Source organism: Squalius cephalus (genome assembly GCF_949319135.1).
Source record: "Squalius cephalus genome assembly, chromosome: 14".
NCBI classification, from domain to species: Eukaryota; Metazoa; Chordata; class Actinopteri; order Cypriniformes; family Leuciscidae; genus Squalius; species Squalius cephalus.
In genome coordinates this window covers 7,517,392-7,536,725 of record NC_137135.1, presented here as the reverse complement: position 1 = coordinate 7,536,725, position 19,334 = coordinate 7,517,392, and the positions used below count along the sequence as shown (strand labels likewise).

General features: G+C 40.6%; 2 protein-coding genes across 3 annotated transcripts; one reads left to right on the top strand and one right to left on the bottom strand.

The window, feature by feature from the left end:
* Window positions 1-7,147: 7,147 nt before the first annotated feature.
* Window positions 7,148-12,349, bottom strand: LOC307170986 (glutamine amidotransferase-like class 1 domain-containing protein 3, mitochondrial). Of its 2 annotated transcripts, none has more exons than XM_079892327.1 (6): window positions 12,314-12,349; window positions 11,343-11,497; window positions 10,775-10,895; window positions 10,497-10,668; window positions 8,519-8,720; window positions 7,148-7,905 (listed from the first exon to the last, which is right to left on the bottom strand). In XM_079892327.1, the coding sequence occupies exons 3-6, from the start codon at window positions 10,880-10,882 to the stop codon at window positions 7,713-7,715; spliced, it is 675 nt and encodes a 224-aa protein (XP_079748453.1). In that variant the 5' UTR covers window positions 10,883-10,895; window positions 11,343-11,497; window positions 12,314-12,349; the 3' UTR covers window positions 7,148-7,712. The 2 variants fall into 2 exon arrangements, with proteins under 2 accessions (XP_079748453.1, XP_079748452.1); XM_079892326.1 differs by lacking the exon at window positions 12,314-12,349 and adding an exon at window positions 11,580-11,623.
* Window positions 12,350-12,362: 13 nt separating this feature from the next.
* Window positions 12,363-18,576, top strand: LOC307170966 (uncharacterized protein). The gene is made up of 9 exons (XM_079892300.1): window positions 12,363-12,479; window positions 12,901-13,014; window positions 13,839-15,515; window positions 16,390-16,489; window positions 16,571-16,719; window positions 16,804-16,916; window positions 16,993-17,082; window positions 17,166-17,288; window positions 17,387-18,576. The coding sequence occupies exons 1-9, from the start codon at window positions 12,425-12,427 to the stop codon at window positions 17,627-17,629; spliced, it is 2,664 nt and encodes an 887-aa protein (XP_079748426.1). The 5' UTR covers window positions 12,363-12,424; the 3' UTR covers window positions 17,630-18,576.
* Window positions 18,577-19,334: the final 758 nt, after the last annotated feature.

Here is a 19,334-nt window from a genome sequence, read left to right as displayed (position 1 = left end):
GATCTCCACACCGAGGTGTCGAGATCGTGGAATAAGCCCTTCTCCTCGAGAATATCTAGCCCCAATGTACATTTATATTCAAACATAATGGGTGCTAGGGAGGAGGGCTATGGGATGATGCCCAGGGTTGAAGAGTCGTTTGCTTCGCACCTCTCCCCTGACGTTGCGTCATCCCTGCGGGCTCCGGCGCTTCCCACTAAACCCTGCCGTACAACATCGGCTTTGGTTGGGAAGGCATATATGGCGGCAGGTCGGGCTGGTAGTTGTCTGCATACGATGGGGCTGTTGCAGGCATACCAGGCCGACCTCCTCAAGGAGGTGGATGACGGTGGGGAGGTCGCCTACGACGACATTAGGGAAATGCGTCGTGTGGTCGACTTGTCTCTCCGTGCTACCAAGGAGACGGCCCGCGCCATCGGCCGCTCCATGGCAGCACTGGTAGCCACGGAGAGACACTTGTGGCTGAATCTGTCGGGCATCGGGGACAAGGACAGGGCTTGTCTCCTCGATGCCCCGGTTTCGCCTTCTGGCCTGTTCGGCGACGGTGTCAACAATGTTGTCGACAGGTTTCAGGAGGCGAAACGACAGTCAGCCGCATTCAAAGAGCTTATCCCCCGCCGTCGTTCCAGGTCTCGTGGGTCTGCTGCCAGGGGGCAGTCCCACGGGGCCGCCGCCAGCTCCTCACACCTGCTGAGGCAGAAGGAGAGTGTGGCCTCTCGTGCTCCCCCCCAAGGGGCTTGGAGGCAGGGGCAACACTCTCAGCCGAAGCCTTCTAAACCGAAAACAGATCTGAGGACTGTTATTCAGGCGAGGAAGGCTTCGGCTAAGAGGCCTTGACGGGGCGTCCAGGCCTCTGAGGGCATCCCCCTCCGCGAGGGCTTTTTAAAACTTCGCTCCGCGGAGCCCTCAGGAAATCGATGTTGCTTCCCGCCGTCAAGTGCGCTTCGGGACGCATCGAATTCTAGCGAATGTTTTTCACAGAATGTTCCTATGAGATCTTTTATTCTGAAGCGTTCGCTACCTCTCACTACCTTCAAAATGTTGACGATACCTATGATCGTTCATCAAATCAGATCCGAGGACTGGTTTGTGACGATAGATCTTAAGGATGCATATTTTCATATTTCCATCATTCCACATCATAGGAAGTTTCTGAGATTTGCTTTTGGGGGAAAAGCTTATCAATATAGAGTTCTTCCTTTCGGCCTAGCTTTATCACCTCGCACCTTTACTAAATGTATGGACGCTTCCCTTGCTCCACTGAGACTTCAGGGGATTCGTATCTTGAATTATATAGATGACTGGCTTATTTTAGCCCAATCAAGAGAGTTGGCGATTCAACATCGAGAGGTTGTTTTGAGCCATTTGAGGTGCTTGGGGTTGAGACTCAATGTGAAGAAAAGTTCCTTAACTCCTCTTCAGAGGACTACGTTCCTGGGAGTAGAGTGGGACTCAATTACGATGCGGGCACAATTGTCTCCTGCTCGTATTAATACTACTTTGAACACAATGAAGAGTATTAGGCTAGGCCAGGCTATCACTGTCAAACACTTTCAAAGAGTTTTGGGACTTATGGCTGCAGCTTCCACGGTAATTCCCTTTGGTCTGCTCCATATGAGGGCCTTGCAGTGGTGGCTCAGGAACAAGGGGTTTTCTCCTCTGGGGAACCCTTTTCGTACAATCAGAGTTACGAGCAGATGCCTTCGTTCTCTGATTATGTGGAAGAAACCATGGTTCCTGTCTCAGGGCCCGGTGTTGGGGGCACCATGTCAGAGAAGAACTCTGACTACGGATGCGTCCCTCACGGGCTGGGGTGCGGTTATGGAGGGCCGTTACACCCGAGGTACTTGGAAGGACCATCATCTCTCATGGCATATTAATCGCTTGGAGATGTTGGCTGTGTTTTTTGCCCTGAGGCACTTCCTTGTGGACCTCAGAGGCCATCATGTTCTTGTTAGGACAGACAATATGTCGGTGGTCTCTTATATCAACCGCCAAGGAGGTTTGAGATCTCGCCCTCTTTGTAGACTGGCGCATCAAATTCTTCTTTGGTCCCAGGACAAATTTCTCTCTGTCAGATCCATTTATATTCCTGGGGTTGAGAATAGGGGAGCAGACATTCTGTCGAGGCAGGGGCTGAGGCCCGGGGAATGGCGGCTCCACCCTGAAGTGGTTGAGCTTATATGGAGGGAGTTTGGCCGGGCGGAGGTTGACCTGTTCGCCTCTCACGAGAACTCTCATTGCCCGCTCTGGTATTCTCTCTCACATCCAGCTCCTTTAGGCTTGGATGCCATGGTACAGATGTGGCCGAGGTCACGTCTGTACGCTTTTCCCCCGATCGCTCTGCTCCCTGGGGTTCTAGAAAGGGTCAGGAAGTACGGAGTGAGACTACTCCTTGTAGCTCCGTACTGGCCGGCCCGAATTTGGTTTTCGGACCTTATTAGTCTCCTGGAGAGTCCTCCATGGAAAATTCCTATTAGGAGAGATCTTCTGTCTCAGGCTGATGGTACACTATTTCATCCCCGACCAGAGTTATGGAGACTATGGGTCTGGCCCCTGAGGGGGTCCCACCCATAATTAGGTTGCCCTTTCCACCGAGGTGGTCAGGACATCCATACTAGAACCCCACTCTACTAGGAACTAAACAATTAAGTTAGGGAGGGCATCGAACCCAGTGTATTACTGCCCACTGGCTTCAGTTCTGGTGTTCCATCCCGCTCTCTAACGGGATCTCCTGTTCATGCTTAGGGCCTCTGTGGCGGCCTTCAGTGCCCTCCGCAGGCCTTTAAGGGTGTTCTTGAAGGGACGTTCCCACTGAAACTCCATGTTCCTGTAGATTGGAGAATGGATCCTTTTCATCCAGCCTATTGGCTTCAGGCTGATGGGGTATCCCTGGCACCCATCATGTCCTGTGGATGAAGTATACGATTATATATTTGAGAATATATAAGTATATATAGGAGAATCTATTGAGTCTGCTTCCTGCTCGTCTTACTCCCTGGAAGAGTGGTGGTGCTGCCCCCTCTTACTTGCGAGTGTGGGAGCCACTCTACATTATTGTTGCCCCGGTACCGAGGTGCCGGTAGGCGATATCATGATTCTTCAGGTATTCCATCCTCCATCGCATGTGTCGGGTGGTCAAGGCTAGCCTTGGAGGTTCCTATGCTAGGCCTCGGGCTGGGAGGAGTTAATCCATCTAGTAATGTATCAAGGGTTAGGAGATATTCCCCTCTATCAAGTAGACAGTGGGTTATCTGCAGAAACCACTTATAATTGAAATATAAGGTGCGCTTTTGCCTTCACCTTTTATCTTATACTTTCTACTGTCCGGGGTTTTTTCCCTTTGCACGAGGTCAGTTGAGTCTCCGGCTCCTCACCTCCCCTTCTTACACCAAATCTTACGACAAACTAGTTTGGATCTACCCTCTACTCATTTTATTGTCCTTGAGTGTACCAGATCTTTGTACCAGGGCATTTTTCTCTCAGTGTGGCGGCGTGGGTATTTGTTCCCCAAAGTATCGAGTATCGATGCAGCGGGAGTTCCCTTTACGAAAGGGAACGTCTCGGGTTACGTATGTAACCCTCGTTCCCTGAGTAGGGAACGAGACGCTGCATCCCTCGGCCACACTTTTCGCGCCCCTGGGAACGACTTGCTTTGACCAATTAGAAGCTAACATTTCCTGGTTCCTGTGACCGTTTTATAGCTTCCGGATCACCGTCACATGCGACGTCACGGCTGACGTAATGACGTTGCACCAATCCAGATTGGAATAGTTGTATAGTAGACTTCAGACGCTTCATGCCGAAGGCATTCCCCAAAGTATCGAGTATCGATGCAGCGTCTCGTTCCCTACTCAGGGAACGAGGGTTACATACGTAACCCGAGACGTTATAGATACAATTATTTGACTTACATAACCTAAAGTAGCCAGGTTGCTTTGTTACTTTAAATTCACTTTATTCAAAATTGATTATTCTTTGTTTTACAATAAAGTTATTGTGTAAATTAGATAGCATGGATCTTATTTCAGCAAATTAGCTCTCATTGTTACATCTATGCCCAGCTAGTGTTACAACAGTAGTGTTTGACACGTGTAGTACACGTCCAAGTGAGTTTTGCCACAAATGTGGTTATCGTGTTTACCACTGAGTTACTGATGCTCAAACAAAAAGTGTTACTTCCATCCCCGGTCTCCCCTATTTATTGATTTAGTCATTATCACTGTGAAAAGCACAAAAAAGTCAATCATTACTTATAAAAAAATAAAAAAAAACCTTCAAGGTACAAACAATTCTAATGTCCTAGATTGTGGGTCTCTTACCTATTTCCTCTTCCTGCTACAGGCTGAGATTTCAACAGTCCTATAAGAACATTACAGATCACACTGTACGACATGGATCTAATAAGCTTGGGTACGACATGTATGTAGACTGTATGATGATGACACCTATTGAATCGCAGGCTACATATGACGCAAGTTAGTATAGAAGAATAAAACGTCATCAATGTGCGCTAGTGGTGAACAAATAGAGCAAGATCAATCACACTTCAGCAATTGTGGTTTTTATGTGCGCTGAAAAAAGAGAAGGAACGAGGAGAATATGGATGCGGTCATGGCATGACGATGAGTTTGAGGAAAGTAGGTTTAAGTTTTAGCGGCAAGTCGTGTTGATCAATACGCCATTTCATGTTGCTTTTTTTTTTTTGGCTAGTCAGACGTAGGTCACACACTGTGAGACGATCATGCTTAATTTATGACACTGTCAGATAATTATCGCAGGCTATCTTTGGTCACAAGACGGTGACAACGACCTTCTTTAAACCTCTCTCACTGTACGATGAAGGAGTCACAACCTCAGAAATCACCACGATTGGTCATCTTTCGTCTGGGATAGCCCAAAATCTTTAGAATGTGTCTGATTTCCTATCAGGTTGATCAAATTTAAAATGTTCCCTTTTTTTATGTTTTTCATGTCATATATGAGGATTTAAAGAATGAACCCTTTTCACATTTCAGGGTTTGGCCATGGAAGTAAATGATAGCGGGGAAAGCCGCACCTCTGGCTTATAGACATAAATGGAAGAGCAGAGCCAATTTAATTTCAGTGTTTCCCTTTAGGTTGAAAAATTCATCATCACATCACATCAACAACTGTCCAAAAGGGAAAAGGAGAGAGAGATGGATTATGGCAATGAGAAGAGAGAACGTGGCAAAGTGTTGACTAGTTTACTAGTGTATTGGATCATATTTCCACAGTGATCTAAAAATACTTTAGAAATTTGAATAATAAAGTCATCATCTGTGATAAGAATATGACATTTCAACATGAGGAAATAAGATAAAATATGAGTATGAGACTTGCTGTCACAGTTAGCAACACTGGAAATTAGTATATCTAATATCTGTATAGCCCAGGTCTAAATACAAGAGTAAAGTGTACATATAGAAACCTGACAATGATTCTGTACTGTAATGAGATCTTAAAAAGCATCACTGGATGCTTGTATTCCTGTTTTTGGATTATTATATTATAGACTGTTATCTCTGATCGGTGTGCAATTCATTACAGCCACAGTTTAGCGTGACAACTGTTTTGTTGTTAGCTCTACTGGATAAATTAGATTTTCTCTGTGCAATATTTAATGTTATCATGTAATTGATTATATTTGGAATTACAACGTATTTATTCTGTTTACAGTTTTTTTCGATTGCTTAAACACTATATAACCAGGCTTTTGAACTACAATTTCAAAACCATAACGCCATTTATCAAAAAGCACACACATTTCACTAAACTATAAACACTATTCCCTGTTTTGACACATGAGTCAGATTTGTTGAACTGTCACTGCAAAACTCTACACACAAATCCCTTCATTTCTCATTGACTACACCATGTTGTCATTTAGAAAGCACTAGCATTCAAAATTGTTCACTCAAGTCAGCACAGCTTCAGCTCAGTTAGCACACAATTACCCAAGTGGAAACACTAAGAGTCAAAATTTAACACACATCAATCAGAACCTTCAATAGATAGATAAAAGGACCCAAATCAGTTTATTGCGTTTTGGAACAATGGATCCAGAAAGACATGAAGGAAGAGGGATAAGAATGAGGAGGAGGAAGGGCAAGGACAAGAAGACATGCAGTCTCAGATGAAATTCAAGCCACTCTAGTTGCCCATGTCTTTATCAATGGTATGACTATGAGGGAGGCTCGGCTACGAGTAAGGCCAAATTTGAGTCGCTTTACCGTCGCCTCGAGAACCTTCAGGGAGGAGTGGTGGCAAACACAATTCTATCACTGAATAAGAGACAAACATTTCCAATAGTCTTTGATGAGGTTTATTTTCTTGCAAGAAAAGGCTAGCAGTCGTACAGTGTGGCTGCAGAGTGTGACAGTGAAGGGAGGGCATCCTTTCTCCTTTATAGTCTTGACTCCCAGAATGTTATCTTTCTAGGTATTTCAACCATATGTGGAACATTCTTAGACGTGTCCATCATATTGTATCCTTGAGTGGAGGCCCTCCTGTCACATCCCAACACTCTTTACCATTCCAATGCAATTCGAATTCCATATTAGAATATGGTTTGTGTGTGCTCTTTTACTGTCATATGTTGGTCACACACATCTTACTGTAAGTAAATATAAAAAAAAATGTAGAGGAGAGAGTAAAAAAAAAGAGTAAAAAAAAAAAGAGTAAAACAGAAAAAAAAAAAAATGTTTTCTGTGTATGAACAAAAATGTGCCAATGTATCCACTGGTTGTGTATTTTGTGTTCATCATGTGAAAAGGTTTGTGATGTGGGAACCACAAGCAACATAACTTACCACTAGTTTTGGAAATGTTGTTTTGAATTTATTGCACCAGTGTGTTAGACTATGTTGTAGTGTGTGTGATTTTGAGGGCTTGTGTGTCCTGTTTGAGGGCAAAGTTTGGTTTTTCAGCAAGAGCGAACGGTTTTGAATGTAGAGCTTCATTTTGACCTGAAAATAGGATGTTTGGGGAATTGGGTGAGACGTTATGGATTTGTGTTTATAGTTTTGAGAATACGAGGCATAGTTTCAAGAAATGTGTTTAAGCAATCGAGAAAAACTGTAATGTCAATGAAATCAAATATATATAAACAGGAAACAGGAACATTTTGACATTTTTTAATGAAAGGAATGCTTTAATAATTATTGCTACATACTGTATTGTGAGTAGCCTGTGTATCATGATACGTCTTGTATCGTTCAGTATGAGGTTGCCAGGTCTGCGTAACAAAACTACCCCAATAGCCAATCAAAAACAGCCCAAAATCTAGGCATCAAATTCTTTAAATAAGCCATTCCCATACCTAAAATAAATATGTATACTGTATGTGTTGTGACTGCACTGTTATGCAAATTGAAAACCACTATATTTTTGTGATCATGAACACAGCTCAAAGGCTTCATACCAGTGGCCCTCCTTCACAAAACATAACATCTTCCACAGTTTTATCATTGGTACAATATAATATATTCCACATTCATGAAAGACTGACTAAGTGTAAAATATCAATACGAACAAGGAAATGTTTAAATTCAATTCAGTTTTATTGATAAAGGGTTACCACAACAACAAAAACATTGACAGATGGTTTGTTCTGTTTCTCCTTTTCTACAAAAAAAAAAAAAACGGTTTTGTGATGAATTTGTTTATAAATAAATAGACTTCTGTTAAAAGTTAGGCTAGTTTGAGAACTTCTTTAATCATGACACCCAGACCATCGAAGATCTCATGGATGGGAGCGTTGCACATGAACGCACTTGTAGTCACCAGTTTGTTCTTGGAATCCACATGCACCTCACCGACATTTTTATTCAAGTGTTTGCTTCCCAGTTCTGCCATGGTTACGGCCACCTGAGCGTACGGCCACCTGCGGTTGCAAGAAAGACAATATCAACCAGTTGTATCACCAGAACCCACTTTTAAGAGCTCTACTGCTTAAAGGTGCATTGTGTAATATTTAGGAGGATCTGTTTACAGAAATGCAATATCATATACATAACTGTGTTTTCAGTGGTGTATAAAGACTTTACATAAAGAACCGTTATGTTTTTATTACCTTAGAATGGGCCATTTCTTTCTACACACACCACAGGTCTCCTTACACTGAAATAGCCATTTTGCGCCACCATGTTTCTACAGTGGCCCTAAACGGACAAACTACTACAGAACGCGTTTCGTCACTGTGTTGTTCTTCATGTTAAGAAGCTAGCTAAAGTCTGTGAATAACAATGATGAACAAGTAACAATAATATTCGCAATAACATATCGTTTTACTGAATAATTAAGTAAACCTAATTTATTAATTTATCTTTGTAAAGAATCTCTGCTGTCTCAGACGACGACATGACTTCCTGTCGGCCACCGTAACTTCTGTTGGTTGCAATTCGCAACCTCACCAATAGATGCCGCTAAAATGTACACACTGCACCTTTAAACCATCATCTCTATGAACCCTGCTTGAAAATATTGCCCAAACTCACTTCTCACACTCGCAGTCGTGTCCGACGGTGATCTCACATCCTGGGATAGCTTTGGCTGCCAGCACAGGGGAGATGCAGCACATGCCCATGGGTTTCTTCGCCTTATGGAAACCTTTAATGACCTTCTCAATCTCAGGAGTGATTGAGTAGTCCTTGCCTTTGGTGGCCCAGTCGCTCAGGTTTTTAGCCACTCCAAAACCACCTGCATGGCACATCAAGAGTTCAGTCACCATGAATTGAGAAATCAAATTTCCTTGATCTTTGAAATATAGGAGGTCAATGTAAGTTATACTGTAAGCTTTTATTGAAGCAAGTTTTGTTAGACAATGGAGATTAATACATCAGCACAAGACTGCCTGCCAGACACAGATCCATACTCACACACATTATATGGCCAGATAAAAGATCTATAGTATAAATAGCTTTACCTTTCAAAGGATCCTAACAGGAAATTGTCTGTTTACTATGCACAATTCTCAGTAGAGCATTATTTGTTTGTTCAGTTCTTGTTAATAGTAGTGGGCGTTTATATTGAAGTCTTGTGATACATTTAAACAAAGCCTTTGAATCAGAGGGCTAAAATCGGGGTAGAACATATAATTTAATTTCTAAATTATCATTTTATTTAAAATATATAAATAAAAAGGTAATTTTAGAGTAATGGTCCATCATTAACTATGCAGAAATTAATGCAGCACAAATGAGTAGTACTACATTAACACTTCAGCTTTAACTAATGTAGAAAAAAAAGCTTAACTAGTCTAGGACTAAGATAGTTTCTTAAGTAATCAATAATTACTGAATGAGATTAGCATCATTAAGAACTATCAACTAACTATGACAAATTATAAAGAATTACCAATTAATTACCAATCACAACATTAACGTGTGTCTGAGATGTGATCAGTTGTTGTTTTTTTACTCTGAATATGGTCATAAAATGCATTAATAATCACTCAAGTTTGGACCATTATTTTAAAGTGACAAACATGTTCAGAGTAAAAAAAGTCTCTTTATTTATTGTTACCAAATGAATAAATAAATCTACTAAGGTTTTAATTGCACCTTAGGAAACAAAATTTAAAAAATGCAGTCAATGGTTTCATTTGGAGGTTTGGCTTTCATTAAGAACATTGGCCTGCATTTAAAACACCTTTTTGTGCTTGTTTTTTGTGAAGTTGCTTAACCAGGGTGTTATCACTTTAAGGGCTTTTGAACCGGGTAGTTCTAGGTAATAGCCACCAGGGTGTTTCCCAGATAACTAATAGTTCCCTTAGGAAAATTTTCCTGGTTGCCAGTATGAACTCTGAAGTGACGTAAGCTGCGCTTGTTGTTGTGACTTTTATTTTGACGGCGCTGAGAACGCCAGATCCTGAGCAAACAAACAGTGCTAGCACTCTCCGTCTTCATTAGATTATGATCTGTTTAACAGTCCTGTTATACATAGAAAGTAGACAGTATATGAAAAAGTATTAGCATTTGCCGTGTGGTTGATGTCCAGTGTTTCTGAGCAGAAATACATAATCATGTTTGGCTTGGTCCCTTCAAAGTCACGTTGGATTTTCTCCTCAGCGTAGAGGTTAAGAGGCCCATCTATTACTGTTTTCCATGTTCGTAGAGTTAGTTTGTGGAGTAAATATATTGGCTATAATCTGTGTGCACACACCTTTTTTTTTTTAAATGGCGGGTGCTGGTGTTTCGCGTGCGTTCGGCCAATCAGCGAACACTAACATCACAGATAGTTCCTATAGTGCTGGTTTAGACCGACTCTGAAGTAAGAGATAAATTAGTTCCTTCAAAAGAGTTCCTAGAACTAATATCATTTCTAGTTCCTGCGGTGCGAATGTGCCAAAATCCGGGTACTTCCGCCAATAGCTCTAGGAACTATGAAAAGGTTCCTCCAGTGCGAAAGCCCCTTTTTTGTATATAGTAATATGTAATCTATATAGTAGTGAATTTGTGCAGACGTTTCGATTACCTGGGATGACGAGAGCATCAAAGGCGCTGACGTCGAGCTTGGCCAGGTCAGTGATGTCCCCTCGGGCGATGCGGGCGCTCTCCTGCAGCACGTTCCTCGTGTCTGTCCCAGGCTGTCCTTCACAGTGATTCACCACATGCATCATCTCAATATCAGGGGCAAACATCTGAACCTACACCGCAAAGTGAGCTGCATTAAAGCCAAGTCCAACTGAGATGCAAACGACAAGTTTTATTTTCACGCTAGAACTTGTCTTATGTGTGTGTGTGTGTCATTACCTTGGCACCTGCTCGACTGAGGTGTACCATTACAGCAGACGCCTCATGAACTTCTGTGCCATCATACACACCACATCCTGACAAAATCACCGCCACACGCTTTACCATCTTGCCTGTTACACTAAACACAAGCAAGTAAATCAACTTTTAATGCTGCTCTTTTACTGTAAGTACTCATTTGAACACAATGTGAAGGTTCATAACAGTGAAAAGAGATATCAGAAGTACACAACAAATGCCAGTTACACACACACTTGCAGAATTAATTATTTATATGGCTAACACCCCTAGAGAGTTTTGCCAAGGTAACACGCGTCAGTTTCCAAGGAGTTAAAGTAAACAAGTGCTGAAAACAATTTCTTGTTGGTTTTATTATACACATACTCTATACAAAATGTTGGTTACAGTAAGAGTCATAGTGAGAATAATATTAATAGTGCCATTAAACAACAGCCTTAAAAAATATCCGAAAATTGATATGGAAATAATGGTGTTTCAAAGTTAAACTTAAAGGTTTCAGTAAATCCAGAATTGCAGTTGTTACAGTAAATCCATTGCTTTAACCTACCTTGTTAAAGGAGTTGTCTTTTCAGTGAAGTGTGTAGTCTCTCTGAATGTTTCGCTGAACGCACAGATGAACAGACAGGCTGACTGCTTATATTACTGAAGGTTGCGGTCCCTCCCACGGAGGCGTGTTAAACGGTCACACACTGCCAGAGCTTCCTGGAAGGAAGAAAAGAAAGCTTTTGTTTGTTTGCCCATACAGACAATGCTTAGTCATGCCGACCTTTCTGTCTGAGCTCACCTGTATTTACATTGGTGCCATATTAACTGCGCAACAAAGCCAAAGAAAGTTTCATGTAATTGACAGGATGTGATTTGGAGAATTGTACAGTATAAGGATATAAAACATTACTAATAGCCTGTATATAATTTTTTTAAAATAAATATTGTATAAATATTTTGTTTATTATAAATTTGTTTATTACATATATATTATATAGCCTATAGACGCTTGTGATATATATATATATTTATTTATTTATTTATTTCCGCAATGACTAGAAATGATTTTTCCGGACAGACAAACAGACATTTTCCCTGGATGTATGAAGTCAGATCTCCTCAGATTCACACAGGTGTCCTAGCAGAGTAATGTGTAGTATTTCACATTAATTATGCAAATATGTTCCATTACCTTTTCGTAATGCTTTTCTTCATTATTAGCTCTATATCTAATAATTTGAAATTAATGATTAATTTGAAATCTAAAAAAGTGTGTTTGTGCTATTTGTCTTTAAAATAAATGCATATTTTCTATCTACATCCACATTTGACAAAAAACGTAGCCTACATTCAAGTGTATTAAACGAAAAAGTAATAAGCTATAGTTTATAATTAGTAGCCCAGGCTACACAATTGAAAGCCTAAGCCTAAGTTAAACAATTGAAACGGCATACTTTTGTTTTGCATTATCGGATTGTATTCCCATCAGTGTTATATGAGGTTGAGGAAACTCCAGGAAAGAAGGAAATAAACCTTTTGTGCGAGTGCTTTTCTGACATCATCGTGTACGTCGTCGCGGGTGTGTGTATATAAAGCTCAGTGAGTGTGAGAGGGTGTGTGTGTGTGAGTGAGCTGTGAAGAAGGATGGCGGAGTCTGAATCGCTGCACTTATCCATCGGAGTTCTGGGAGTATCTGGAGGTATGTGCAGAAAATAGAAAAACGTTTTGTGAGCTTTTAGATCTTACAAATGATTTATTAGCGAGGAATTTAAATGATTTATATCGCTTTTTTTAATCTCGAACGGTATTTTTTTATTATTATTTTTTTATTAATCAAACAAAACTGATAAAGAAATGTATTTCGAATTTAAACATTTATTTGCGATGTAATTGCATTTTTAATCTTTGTAAATGTTTTATGATAAGCAATATATAATATCCTCATGATTTGTAGGCTGTTTTATTATGTTTAAAAAAACGCCAGTAGAGGGCAAAACTAACGTGTGTATTGTTCAATAAGTTAACTACACGCTGATGGAAACACTTGACGGTAATCTTTTTTTTTTTTTAGACTTGAAATGATAGTGATGCCAATAATAATAATAGTGTCTTATTAACAGGTTCTTTGTTGCTTCTGGTGAACAACTATGCGAGCTCTCTAGAGAGACCTCTGATCACAGACACAGCTTTAGGAGTTCTGCTCCTCATTATTGCGGCTCTGCTGGCTTATTCAGGTATATTGTTCACAGAAATGTAAATCGCATTGACTTTTTTTAGCTAATTACTTACAAGCTACAAGTTAATCACAAGTAAGTTTATTGTCTTTTATTTTGTCAAATGGAGACATTTGCTATGCAGTTCTTAACTTTTGTTACTTAAAACATAAGCAACATATATATATATATATATATATATATATATATATATGTGTGTGTGTGTGACATATTAGGATGTTTAACATGTGCAGGATGATGATGTATCAACCAATGTGTTATTATAGGAAATTAATACATTTGCTAATTTAGTTGTAATAGCACAAAATATACAAAATGTAAAATATAACAAGAGGGGTAAGATGGCCATATGACATCTTATCATATTAGATGCCTTGTCAACCTAACATTTTAGGTTGGCAATTTAGTTGAATAATTGAATAACCGGTGACAAAGCAGAATCAAGAACAATATAAACTAAACATAATTACATAAACTAAATTGCCCATTCCCTTGTTCCATTAAAATTTATACAAAATGTTTTATTGAGCTCTAATTATTTATTTATTTTACTCATTTTAAAGTTGTTGATTTGTAATAAGAATAAGTAAGGAGTATTCCGTTCAAATTGATGAAATGTTACTATACAACTGAAATTCATAAATATTAAAGTCTTATCTTGAATGTACATACATTTTGTGGAAATCAAATTTTTTCATCAGCCCATGTAAATCTCTCTCTCTCTCTCTCTCTCTCTCTCTCTCTCTCTCTCTCTCTCTCTCTCTCTCTCTCTCTCTCTCTTTCTCTCTCTCTATCATTCTCCATCTCACTGTCCTTTTATATAGGTGTACGGCGCAACCGGTCCCACAATGCAATTTTTGGTAGTTTGTGCTTGACAGTGTCCGCCCTATGGAGTGGTTCAGGTTTAGTGCACATACTTTCAGGTGAAAAGATAATAAATGGCAGAAATGAGCTGAGAGATGCTATGGTGCCAGGTCTTGCAGCTTTCACTCTGGCACTGCTTGTTATTTGCATTGTGGCTGTTATATGTCATGAGGTTGTCCTCTCATTCATTGCCCTGACCATATGTTTAGCATGTGCCCACCAGATTGCTGGTTTGGCAGATTTAGCTTTCGGACAGACAGCCACCGCTGTCTGCTACCTCATGGTCTGTGTAGTGGGCGCTTACTTTGGCAGTGGCCGTTTGTTGTCTTACATTACACAAAGAAAGATTCAGCTACCCGGAACATTTAAGAAAGAGAGCTTGAAACCGTTACAGAATCAAGAAGCTAATGATGTCGTGACCATTGGTATAATCATGAACCTGCTGTCAGCTAGCGTGCTAGCTTGTCCTCTGCTTGGTGTTGTGCCTAAGCTTTTCTCTGGCCATGTGCCATGGCTGTGGACCGCTGGTGTCTTTCAGCTGGGTGTGTGTGTTAAGAGCTATAGATCTATGGACACCCTGGCGGCCACTTTCTATGGCTTCACATCGATTCTACGCTTCACTGAAGGGTACACTGCACTAGTTGTGCACTTAACAAACCAGGTGCCCTATTCCCCAGTGCCTTTTCCAGCTGTATTCTCTGTGTTGTTTTTCATCCTGGCTTTGTTTAGCTTGCAGGGAGGATTTGTGAACACTATCTACCAACTGTTTTTTGTGGCATACTGTATAGCAATTGCAGCCGAACCCCAGAGCTTCTTTCAGAGAGGAACACAAGGTGTACAGGCTGCCATCTTTGTTACGTCTGCTTTTGTGCTCTTTATAACCCTTTATAACATGGTTTCCTTAAGCAAGATACCCACAGGTGCCAGGTTCCTTAAGAACCTGTTGAGCCGCAGTAATACATTTGTTTTACAAACCCATGACAAAGATCTACATGCTCCCTATCTGGGCTACTCTAAGTATGCAGACGCTGAGGTGTTAGGCCATGGTTGCAGTGTCCTGGCTGCCTTTTCAATTACAGCCTCACTTTCAAGTGGAAACCCCTTGGCCATTCTCATCCTACCTTGGGCAGTGGTTTCAGGTGGTGTGCTACACCTAATATGTGGTTCCGTTGCCTTTTCTCGAGGAAAGACTCTAGAGAGTACGACTTTCATCCTTTACGGCATCATGTGGACCGTGTGGGGTCTGACACGCTTCGGCGGCCTCTATGGAGATGTGCGTGGCCTACACCTAGCTGTGGGAATCATCAGTTTCATGATCTTCAATGTATTAGTGACTGCTGGGGCTCTGTTTCTCAACAAGGCTTGGTTCGTCTATACCTTCACCTTCCAACTCATCCTCATTAGCTTCTTATTGGATGCAGTTGGTGTGCTTCCCTACGGCTACGATATCGGTGTGACCATCATTGTTGGGCTGGTCAGCTTCTACATTTTCCTGGCCAGCATTTTCAACTCCACCTTTAAAAGTCCACAACTGCCATTCGGTGATCCGTTCATCAAGTTGAGTGGCTTTGGAGGAGGCAAAGACAGTTGCCCTCATCTTACAGCCAGGAGGTCCACATCTGTTCAGCAGATTGCAGGTGAGCCACTATCGAAAAAGTGAGAACATTTCTATGTATATCCTTAGTCAGGGAAGATGTCATATTGTACACAAATGAAAAGCTGTGATGGATAGACTCTTTACAATGGCATGCCCTCTAATCAAGCAGTTGTGGCCTAATGGTTAGAGCAGGGTTCACCAATCTCGGTCCTGGAGGGCCGCTGTCCTGCAGAGTTTAGCTCCAACCCCAATTAAACATACCTGAACCAGCTAATCAAGGTCTCATTAGGCATTCTAGAAACTTTCAAACAGGTGTGTTGGAGCTGGTTGGAGCTAAACTCTGCAGGACAGCGGCCCTCCAGGACCGAGATTGGTGAACCCTGGGTTAGAGAGTCAGACTGGTAACCCGAAGGTTGTGGGTTCGATTTTCAATACCGGCAGGGAATGACTGAGGTGCCCTTGAGTAAGGCACCGAACCCCCAATCGCTCCCCGGGCGCCCCACTGCTCCGGGTGTGTGTGTCCACGGTTTGCTACACGTATGTTCACTGCTCACTGCTCCTAAGGTGTGTTCACTAACCTGGATGGGCTAAATGCAGAGGAAAAATTATGAGTGTGGGTTACCATACTTGTTCTTCACGTCATATATAGATCACATTTAATTTTCAAAACTCTTTTATGGAGTTTTTGTTTGTAGAAAGTATTTGGGAAAGATGTTTCATCAGCTTAACAATCAGTATGTTGTTTGACAACAGTACACTCCATTGAACACACTCTACTTCTATCCCTCACAGCCTCGTTTTCATTCCTGTCAAAAATTAAATATGGCACTACCCTGACTAAAGTCTATTGGCCAATCTGTTTGCATTTACATGAGTTTGTATGTGTCTATAGACTTTCCTTTCTTTTATGACAGAGATCATGAAGAACGGGGGCATATGTGGAATGCCCACAGACACTGTCTATGTACTTGTGGCAGCTTGCAATCGCCCACAGGCTGTTGAAAAGGCATATAGGTAAGCCTAAATGTAAGAATAACCACTTATGGTATCTGTTGCTCCATTAGTGTCTCTAACCATGCAATCACACCTCTATAGTGTAAAGAAACAGGCTAAAGAACGTCCCATGTCCTTATGGATTTCATCCATAAAGCAGCTGGAGCCAGTCAAACAACAGATCAGCCCTCTTCTCTGGGACTTTATGGAAGCTGCTTGGCCATCTTCCATTAGCCTGGTTATAGCTAGAGGTGGGTGATGTGATATTAGCAATGGACCTGACATGTGTACCAAATGATGTAACATTAAATCCAAACTTCCTTATTTAATCTTAGCTCCATGGATGGAGTTCTTTGGATTGGGCGAATCATCAAAATATATTGGCACACCACAGAGCATAGCCATTAGAAACCCAGACTGTGCTGTCGCTACACACCTCATAAATGCGGTATGTGTTGTAATTGTTTTCTCATGGAAATGTTGGACTTTATCATAGTATAAACCGTGCATTCCTATTTGACTAGGTGGGTCCCATTGCGGTCACATCTGCTAATCCTACTGGTGAGGCAGATACTACACATCATAACCAAGTTTATGCAAAACTTGGTGACAAGGTACAAAGGTGGTTTTCTTTTTTTTTAAGATTCATAAATATACCCATCAGAAGACTAAAATGTAATTGGCCCAAATCCTGCAGGTAGATGGGGTGCTGTGTGATGGGCCGTCACCAGAGAATATCGCCTCCACAGTGGTAGACTGCACCAAAATCGAGAGTGGCCAGATTGGATTTTTCCGTGTCGGTCTTATTCCTAAATCTAAGGTAACTAGTGATCATTCCAGCACGCATGTCCTACTATTCACAGACTTATGCAGCTGTGTGGAGTTAACAGAAAATCTGTATGTTGTGATTTTCTGAAGGTTCTTCAGATCTTTGAGGGGATACAGAAGAAGCATGTGCGTGGTGAACTGAATGCAGCTTTCGAGACGGATATCGCAGACCTCCACGGAGATCTCACAGTCTCTCAGACAGACTTGTCAGAGACTAAAACAGACTCTGGGTTTGGTCATGTGACCCCTGCCAACTCACAGAGCTCTCTGGACCTCAGCCAACATGACCATCAGGAGGAGGAGGAGGAGGAGGAAGAGGACGAGTCTCTATAGATACTGCCAAACACTGAATGTGCTGCATTTTAATTGCTGAATGTGTGAATTGTTGTACAGTACAACCTTTTAGTGTGATGACATCAGATGCTTCGGACAAATGGGTCAGGAAACAAGGACATTACATTAGGATTATATTTAGAATTATGGTAATTATATGAATTAATAAAATAGATAGTAATAGGCCTCATTATTGTAAGTAGATAACTTGAATGTATTGTTAATTTCTGTGAGGTATTAATTTGAAACCCTTTTCTACTTATTTATTATTTGTAACTAAATACCAAAATGTAAAATTGTATATTTTATTCATTGTCAATGTGATGTTTTATTTCTGCAATATATTGTATAAAAAAATAATCTTACCGCATATTTTCATGAGTAAATATGGAGTCCTAACTGACTAAAAACATTCACAATAATGCAGAGAACAGTAAAAGACTAATGAGGACCAGTTGATATATACTACATGTAAATGTATTAGGCTGTGTTTGAGCAGTGCAGGCATGAGGTGGGATTCTTCTGAAAACTTGTTGTAAATACAGCATTAGGGTCAAGCACTGGAGGCAATGAGTCAATATCAGCCGCAGAATGCATAGTAAAATGTGGAGAAATTTGGCAAAGATTAATCTGGCTAATCTGTTTAACATTTAGGTCACAAATATGAAATGAACCCCACCCTTACTCCTAAACCCAACCATGCCTCAAACTCATTAGCAATAAATGTGGGAATTTTTCAGAAAACCGTAGTTACACAGTAACAGTCTTGTAAGGCCACCTAATATAGTGTGACCAAGTTTTTTTGACAGTTTGGTTTAATAATTGAATAACTGATGACAGACCAAGCATATACTGTACCAGAAAAAGAGATTCGTCTGAAAGGTAAATGTGGTATCTGTCCGGAGTTAGTAAGCAATGAAGCACATAAAACAGAAGTAGCGAACTTCATCCATTTTGTTTACTCATCACTTTTCTCGCACACATTACGCCCGAATACAACACTTCCTTACTGTAAATTTATATACAGTACAGACATATATTTCTAAATTATATTTATATATTTTGAATATTTACATATTTAATTGCTCATATTTTGGTTAAAGTTTGTTCATAATAGCAACCCTATGCATTCAAATGTTATGATTTCACTCAAATTAGCCAAGTTTTAAGTTTTAAGCACTCAAGTTTTAATGAATAGTGTAGATGTCTGAAAGTGCATCTAATTCGATAACACTTTATTTCGATAGTCCACTTTAGACATTCTACTAACTATAAGTAACTTTGCAACTACATGTCAACCATTTTATTTTGATGCTCCCCCAACAGACCATAAGTAACTTGACAACTACAAGTCAACTTATTCTACTAACCCGAACCCAAACCCTAACCATAACCTAACAGTCTACTGACAGTCTACTAATACTCTAATGAGAGTTAGTTGACATGTAGTTGCAAAGTTACTTGTAGTTAGTAGAATGGACTATCGGAATAAAGTGGAATGTTAGAGCATATATGTTATTCTTTTATTCTGATGAATGTATTCCAGCATCTGAAATGATTCTGGATTTTATAAGTGCCTTAAACAGAAGAATAATATCGTGACCATGTGTGTCTGAGAATAATTGAGAATTGCCCAACAAGTGATTGATACTGTAAAAAAAATGTTGCTGCAATTACTTATATCAACTTAAAATTTGTTGAGATA

What these genes read in the sequence shown, in the direction of transcription:
- LOC307170966 (XM_079892300.1), top strand. Translation starts at nt 12,425, where the DNA reads ATGGCGGAGTCTGAATCGCTGCACTTATCCATCGGAGTTCTGGGAGTA. An exon ending in ATCTGTTCAGCAGATTGCAG is followed by an intron (nt 15,516 to 16,389) that starts GTGAGCCACTAT and finishes CTTTTATGACAG; the next exon opens with AGATCATGAAGAACGGGGGC. An exon ending in GCTGTTGAAAAGGCATATAG is followed by an intron (nt 16,490 to 16,570) that starts GTAAGCCTAAAT and finishes ACACCTCTATAG; the next exon opens with TGTAAAGAAACAGGCTAAAG.
- LOC307170986 (XM_079892327.1), bottom strand. Translation starts at nt 10,882, where the DNA reads ATGGTAAAGCGTGTGGCGGTGATTTTGTCAGGATGTGGTGTGTATGAT. An exon ending in TCAGTCGAGCAGGTGCCAAG is followed by an intron (nt 10,669 to 10,774) that starts GTAATGACACAC and finishes TTTGCGGTGTAG; the next exon opens with GTTCAGATGTTTGCCCCTGA. An exon ending in TGATGCTCTCGTCATCCCAG is followed by an intron (nt 8,721 to 10,496) that starts GTAATCGAAACG and finishes TGTGCCATGCAG; the next exon opens with GTGGTTTTGGAGTGGCTAAA.